The sequence below is a fragment of the Melitaea cinxia genome, chromosome 28, assembly GCF_905220565.1.
Source record: "Melitaea cinxia chromosome 28, ilMelCinx1.1, whole genome shotgun sequence".
Classification (NCBI taxonomy): Eukaryota; Metazoa; Arthropoda; class Insecta; order Lepidoptera; family Nymphalidae; genus Melitaea; species Melitaea cinxia.
In genome coordinates this window covers 10,511,672-10,519,648 of record NC_059421.1, presented here as the reverse complement: position 1 = coordinate 10,519,648, position 7,977 = coordinate 10,511,672, and the positions used below count along the sequence as shown (strand labels likewise).

The 7,977-nt window shown below is 48.3% G+C and overlaps 1 protein-coding gene across 1 annotated transcript; it reads right to left on the bottom strand.

The window, feature by feature from the left end:
- Positions 1 to 1,254: 1,254 nt before the first annotated feature.
- On the bottom strand, positions 1,255 to 4,839 carry LOC123667483. Its single transcript, XM_045601377.1, has 2 exons — positions 2,520 to 4,839; positions 1,255 to 1,652 (listed from the first exon to the last, which is right to left on the bottom strand). Exons 1-2 carry the CDS (start codon positions 4,837 to 4,839, stop codon positions 1,255 to 1,257), a joined length of 2,718 nt encoding a protein of 905 aa, XP_045457333.1.
- Between the last annotated feature and the right edge of the window lie 3,138 nt (positions 4,840 to 7,977).

Below are 7,977 nucleotides of genomic sequence, written 5' to 3'. Positions count from 1 at the left end.
TCTAAACATTTTTTAATATCATATCAAATATCGACCGTTCCAGCGGCGATCGAACGTGCAACTCCGTGTTGGTGCTTTAGCCAATTAAGCTATGGAACGATGTACCTGCTAGATCGAAATTTTTGAAATGATGATTTTCTATTCGGTCTAAGCGACCGTGGCTTGACCGTGGAGATGCAGGTTCGATCCCCGCTGGAACGGTCGATTTTTGATATGATATTAAAAAATCTTTAGAGGGTTAAGTTTTTACTGTGAGCGAGTGAAATGAATCAGACGGCAAATGTATCTATAGCGGGTACTTCATATATAGAATAAGTGTTGGAGCTTAATCATTTACGTTACTGCGTTGTAGGTTGACGGAAAATTTTAAATTACCCTATAATATTTTAAAATCATATCATGGATCTGGTGCAGTGGTGCGTGTGCTTATGCGGGACTTAAGCACCGGCGATCACGGGTTTGGTTCCCGCTTGGGATGGATATTTGTGTTTGTACAAACAATTCTTTCGCGTTTAGTCTGTTCATATGTTTCTCATCACCGTGCCTCGTAGTACAAGTTAAACAGACGATCCCATCTATTATAATATACACCTGATACCGATTGGTATTTATAATAGTGAAAAAAAAAATATATGTATGTGATACGTCCGACCTGGAGTATATTGAAAACGAGTGGAAGCGTGATCTCAGGTACGAACGGGACGAACAATTGTCTGCAGTACGCAGAGCTAACACTCAATGTCTTAAATAAAAATCCTACCTTAGTTTCACTGAATACTGTTCGGTGAAGCCTCGCCAGGTATAACTTAATTAACATCAAACTATAATTGGCCAATCATTACGTCTAATGCTAATCAATTATACTTAACTGAAGTGGCGGGCTGAAGCAGGAACCAGCAATCAAAATGGCCGTTGTTCGGCGTAGTTCCCTCACGTTTTTCACAATAATTCAACAAGGAATACAAGGAATACAATTTGCTATTAACAATTAAATTACTTCAAACAACAAAGGATGGTTCGATCAACAAAAGGCGATAATTTTTCGCGAGAACGAACAAGTACAAACAAAAGCGTAACTTTTATACGGAGACCGGAAAAAACGATGCAAATTTTTAAATTCAAAAGGTGACGAATGACAGCTCATAGATAAAACCATTTCGTAAACTATACTAACTGTCATAGATAATATAGTAGTTTAGTGTTGCTACATTTGGTTCATAACATCTACCCGCCTCGGCCAGGACTACCTGGCCGCTAATCAATTGGCAGTCGTGACAAGGTTGATACCGCTCTCTTCAGAACAGAACCGTCCACCCGAACCTCAGCAAAACGGGGCACTCCATCTGCTCCAAAGACGAGGTTAAGAATGCGCCCTCTGCGCCAACACAGTGGCGGTGAGTTAGCGTCCTTAACCAGAACGAGGTCACCAACATGCGGTGGATCAGTCTTGTCAGTCCACTTAACGCGCTGCTGGAGAATATGCAAATATTCCAAATTCCAACGTTTCCAAAAGCTCTGAGTGAGTTGTTGGATCAATTCAAACCGCGAGAGACGATTGAGTTTCACATCAACATAGGGGTATTCCGGCAGGGCGTTCAGCGGCCGTCCAATCAAAAAATGGCCCGGTGTGAGGGCTTCCAAATCGTTAGGGTCTGAAGAGATCGGGCACAACGGGCGTGAATTCAACATGGCTTCAATTTTGCAAAACACAGTTGCGAGCTCCTCAAATGTTAATACGGACTCGCCAATTACTCGTCGCAAATGTGTTTTGGCAACCTTTACAACACTTTCAAAAATTCCTCCCCAGTGGGGGCATGACGCGGGACTGAACTTCCAAGTTATTCTGCGACTAGCTAGTCTAGACGCAATCTCAGTCTCATTAGACGCCAAAAATTCATATATCTCTTTTAAATAGTTATTTGTGCCTTTGAAGTTGGTGCCGCAATCCGACCGAATCAAGGACGGTAGTCCTCGTCGTGACACGAATCTATCTAACGTCGCAACAAAGGCCTCTGTCGAGAGGGCTGAGACTAGTTCTAAGTGTACCGCCTTGGTGGACAGGCAAACAAAGACGCACAGGTAGGACTTGACCGTTTTACTGTTCCTGAGGGTCGAGGTCTTAACCGAAAAGGGACCTGCAAAGTCCGTCCCAACTCCAGCAAAGGGCCTTGTCTCTGTGACCCGATCCGACGGCAGGTCACCCATGATAGGCTGCATGGTAGAGGCCTTGAGTCTATAACAAGACATGCAGCGAAAGACCACACTACGGATCGTCCTTCGGGCCGATAAAATCCAAAATTCTCGTTGTAAAATGGCCAATAAGGCATTACAGCCGGCGTGGGAGTTCTTGATGTGACGATCAGTCACTAACAAACTCACTAAGTGGCCACTTTTGGGCAACAGGAGGGGATGACGAGCTCCATACGGGAGGTTTGCGTTCCTTAGACGCCCTCCGACTCGCAAAAGACCCGCACTGTCCAAAAAGGGGTTCAGTTTGCAAATGGCTCCAGACAGCTTACATTTGCCTTTTCTCAAAATATCAATCTCATTTTCAAAGTTCTCTTCTTGCACAGAGCGAACCCAATGAAAAAGAGCATCCTGGAGCTCTTGTGGCGATAAGAACGCCTCCAAACATTTGTTCTGTGGGTGTCTACAATTATTTATGAAGCGCTTTATCCAAGCGGTGACACACAACAATTTGTCCAATGAGCTGTAGCGATTTAATAGGAAGTCTGGGTCGAACGGACGGTCCTGCCGTTCAATAGCAAGCGTTCGCAAACCAGGCAATGCGACAGTATCCAAGGCCGGTGTTCGCGGCCAATTAGGCTCTGACCTAGTCAACCACTCTGGTCCCCACCACAGGGAGTGCTCAACCAAAAGGGGAGCCATACATCCCCGTGACGCACAATCAGCAGGGTTGGCTTCGCCAGGCACATGCCTCCAAATCAACGAGGTCTCCGATTTCTGAATCTGAGAGACTCGATTTGCTACAAACACCTCTAAGGTGTGGACTGACGCCTTCAGCCAACACAGAACAATTTGACTGTCAGTCCATGCATAGACTGTCTCAATGTTAACTGACGGGCACAAGGTGGACATGACGTGATTCAAGAGGCGAGCAAGAAGGGCCGCCCCTGACAACTCTAGCTTGGGAATTGTCAAGGTAGTTCGAAGAGGCGCGACCTTGCTCTTCGCCATGACCAATGACACCTTCACTTGACCATCCATGGTCACGGTGCGCAAATATACGGCTGCTGCGTACCCACGTTCCGAAGCGTCCGAAAACCCATGAAGGGACGCTGTATGCTTCCCTGGTGGAAGCATAGCACGGGGCAACGATATCATATTGATAGCAGGCAATGAGGAAGCAAACAGGAGCCAGTCCTTCAAAATAGCTTCGCGGAGTGGCTCGTCCCATCCAAGACCTGCAGTCCAAAGTCTCTGCAGGAAGCATTTGGCCCAGAATATGACTGGGCATATCCAACCATTGGGATCAAACGTTCTCGCGACAGTCGACAGAACCAGCCGTTTCGTCCAAGTGCGAGGCGAATCCATATCGACGTTGAACGTGAAGATGTCCTGGACTGGTCTGTACTGTATTCCAAGGACTGTCATCATGGTAGGATTGTCACGGTTCTCAAATAGGTGAGGATCCTGCTGGTGGTCATCAGGTAGCCCATCCAAGAGCGCAGGTAAGTTGGAGATCCATTTACGCAATTCATATCCTGCGGAGGCTAGGATGCCAATCAATTCGTCACGCAAAAGGAGAGCCTCTCTCTCCGTGGACGCACCAGTGCATATGTCATCAACATATAGGTCCTCCTTCAAAATGGCGGCTGCGCGAGGAAACGACATACGCTCTCGATCTGCGAGCTCCCAAAGCGAACGTATGGCCAAAAAGGGGCTAGACCGCAGCCCGTATGTGTTCGTGTTGAGTTCGTAGACAAGTATGGGATCTTGCGGGTTTTCCCGCCACAATATCAGCTGGTATCGACGATCATCAGGGTGGATTACCGTTTGCCTGAACATCATCTTGATGTCAGCTACGAAAACGAATTGGTGACGCCGAAACCGCGTGATGACGTCACAAAGGTCCTTAAGCAATTTGGGACCAGAATGAAGACACTGGTTCAAGGACACTCCCGATGTGGTCTGCGCAGAACCATCAAATACTGTGCGCAGCTTGCCACTTGACGGCTTTATCACAGCATGATGTGGGAGGAAAAAATGCTCCATCGAGCGCCAATCAAATTTTGACACAGACATGTGTCCCAAATCTTCATACTCCCGCATGAAGTCAATATACTTCTCTTTGAGTAGCGGGTCCCTGCTCATGCGGCGTTCCATTGCCAACAAACGCTTCTCTGCAGTAGGCCGCGAGTCGCCAAGGGGCGGTCGTACGGCAAGAAATGGCAATCTTGTCATGATCCGGCCAGAACGAAGATAACTGGTGTTGCTCTTGTAGAACCGTTCACACTCCTCGTGTTCCGGATCAGAGCGGGGTGCTTGTGGTGGCTCTTCCACTTCCCAAAATCTCTGCACGGCGTCAGAGAGGGCGGAGCCCACCATCAAAGCCGTTCCAGGTTCAGCAAGAGGGGGAGCCCTCAATACAGGCCCCATCAATGCGAACCCAAATATGGTCCGGAGGGCTACTAAGCCACCTGGCTGCAAAACACGATCCTTACCGAGTAATATTTTGCCCAGTACATCGGCGCCAAGCAACAAATCGACCGTGCCAGGTAGGTCGAATTTAGGGTCAGCCAAGTCCAAATCGGCGGTCAATTTTACCGCATCCGCAGACAACCGAACTTGCGGGTGACTGCCCAAGATGTTCTCCATCACAATGGCCGACGATCTCAGCGTCGGGCGTGGAGAATTTGAAGGCGAGAACTCAAACGAAACGTGGCCCTCAACCGTGGTTACAGGGGCGTTCCCGACACCTCTTATTACATCTGAATACTTTTTAATATTCAGGCCAGTCTGCCCCACCAACCAAGACGAGGCTATGCACCCTTGTGAGCCTGTGTCCAATATTGCTCGGACTACAACCGAGGCGCCCGTCCGTCCCCAGACCCGGACATAGGCCGTGGGCAAGAGGACGGTCTCAAAAGGGGGTGGTGCATAGCGGGGGCAGACGCCAACATCCTAATGTTGGCGTGGCGGCGATCTATCGCCGCTGTCCCGGGACGGCACGTCAAAACGAGGGAGTGGTTTAAACTCGCCCTCCTCTCGATGGCGACTGCCACGAGCCATAGTCGGCGGTTCGTAGCGCCGGGAGCGTCCGTACTGAGGGTTGCGCGGCTCCAAACGGGGACGCTCCGCCAGAGGGGGGGACGGCAATCGTACCGGACGTGCGTCACGGTAATCGTGGTAAATGACTGGAGGTGACCGTGATAGGTCACGAGGGTGCGGTGAGGGCGAACGGGGCACAAAGGTGCGGGATTGAACCCGAGGCCCCCTTCCATACCCGCCCGTGGGGCTGCGCGCCGAATCATGTCGGCGATCCACAGCAGCACAATCTGCGTGGCGGGGGGGAGGTGAGCCGGACTCCAAATTGCGGGACTGAGCCCGGTGTCCGCTCTCATACCCGCCCGAAGGCGACCCCGGGTGGTCGCGGCGGCCATTTGCGTTGGCGCACAGCACCTTTAAATGTTGCCCTCCACAAACAGGACACGGGTGCATGTCGGGGCAAGCGCGCTGAAAGTGGTCCCCCAGGCAGGAGAAACACCAGCCTCGGGCCTTAGCAATCCGCCTACGAGAGGCCACATGCAACGCTACAAAGTCCGGGCACTGCATCGTTCGGTGCCCCCGGGACTTACAGAACCGGCAGACCGGTCGCGCCGCCTGCGCGACTGCAAAGCGGGGGGACGCCCTTCCCTTTGGCGCCATTTGAGCAGTGCGCCGTTTGTTGGTGGGTCCGGAGCTTGATAGTCCCACCGGCGCATCCATAACGTCGCCCATGCGACACTCATTCGCCAGGAACGCCAACAATTGCTCATAACTAGGGAGAGGAGATGCCTCATCCCTAGTGTGCGCCTGTTCAAAACGTGCTCTCAGGGACACCGGCAACCGCTTGAGCATAATACGCACCAACCAGTATGACGACTGGTCAACCGGCAGGCCCAAGCGGCTAAGAGCATTGGTAGCTGCAACGAGGGGGTTAAGCATCTTGGTCCTCAACTGGGCGGTATTACTCACGACAGGAATGTCCATTATCTGGTCGATATGAGCATCGGCCAGACAGCGCTGGTTTTGGTAGCGCTTGGTGAGTAATGACCGCGCGACCGCATAGCTCCCTTCACAAATCGGGAGGTGCTGCACCAATTCTCTTGCCTCTCCATCCAGCACTGAGAGCAGGTAGGCCAGCTTTTGGGACAGGCTCAAATCCTCCCTAGAGTCCACAAGGCTTTCGAACAGGCCGATGAAACCCATCCACGCGTCGAGTCGACCATCGAAATGGGGGAGATCCAGGTTAGGCAGTCGGGTCAAAAGGCCCACGGGAGTCTTCAAAGAGGCCCTTGTAGGCGGTACTCCGGCGCGCGAGGCTAAGATCTCCCGGGCGCGTTGGGAGATTTCATCGGCGAGGCCCAAAATTTAGACGTAGTCCTCGTGGACTTGCTCCCGTCGCTCCTTCGGAAGCGACTCCATTGGCACATCGTCAAGGTGCAGAAGGAGGCGCTGGTACAGAGTCTCGACCTGTTCAAGTCGAGCCGGGCATTTCTCGTACCTGTCTATTAAGGCCTCCGTGCGGTCTTCCCTATTCACCAAGGCGACCGCTGAACTGAACCATCTCAGTTGAGCTGTGATTCCTGAACAAGATTCACGGACCATGGTGACCGCGGTCGAAGTCATCTTCAAAGGCACAGATATAACAACAGTAACAACAAACAATAATCAAATTAATTCCAATGAAACAACTGCTATCACTGAATTGAAATCAAGTATCAAATCTTAAATAACTTCAGTAATAATACAAGAAAAAATTAAAACTAAGTTTTTTAATCTAATATTTCAACAAACTAGATTCAAAGCAATAACACAATTTACTCAACAAATTAATGAATTTACTGATAAATACCCATTTAAACAGCTATTTCTAATCTTATACTAACAAACAAGAGTATTTATAAGAAATTAACCTTCAATAAAGCATAAGACAACAGCTGTTATTAACTCAAATCCAAATATTAGACCTTAAGTATCTAAATATAATATTTTAATAAAGAAAGAATTAAACAAATTGTGACCTAACTTATTCATACAATATAATAAACTGAGCAACAATAAGTTAACCACGCTCTGCTACCAAAACTTGATACGTCCGACCTGGAGTATATTGAAAACGAGTGGAAGCGTGATCTCAGGTACGAACGGGACGAACAATTGTCTGCAGTACGCAGAGCTAACACTCAATGTCTTAAATAAAAATCCTACCTTAGTTTCACTGAATACTGTTCGGTGAAGCCTCGCCAGGTATAACTTAATTAACATCAAACTATAATTGGCCAATCATTACGTCTAATGCTAATCAATTATACTTAACTGAAGTGGCGGGCTGAAGCAGGAACCAGCAATCAAAATGGCCGTTGTTCGGCGTAGTTCCCTCACGTTTTTCACAATAATTCAACAAGGAATACAAGGAATACAATTTGCTATTAACAATTAAATTACTTCAAACAACAAAGGATGGTTCGATCAACAAAAGGCGATAATTTTTCGCGAGAACGAACAAGTACAAACAAAAGCGTAACTTTTATACGGAGACCGGAAAAAACGATGCAAATTTTTAAATTCAAAAGGTGACGAATGACAGCTCATAGATAAAACCATTTCGTAAACTATACTAACTGTCATAGATAATATAGTAGTTTAGTGTTGCTACATTTGGTTCATAACAGTATGTAAAAAATATGTTTGTATAATAAGCCAAAACACCAAACATGCATATATCTAACTTGTGCTATAATTACTGGAGGA

What these genes read in the sequence shown, in the direction of transcription:
- LOC123667483 (XM_045601377.1), bottom strand. Translation starts at nt 4,839, where the DNA reads ATGGAGAACATCTTGGGCAGTCACCCGCAAGTTCGGTTGTCTGCGGAT. An exon ending in TATTTTGAGAAAAGGCAAAT is followed by an intron (nt 1,653 to 2,519) that starts GTAAGCTGTCTG and finishes CGATCTCTTCAG; the next exon opens with ACCCTAACGATTTGGAAGCC.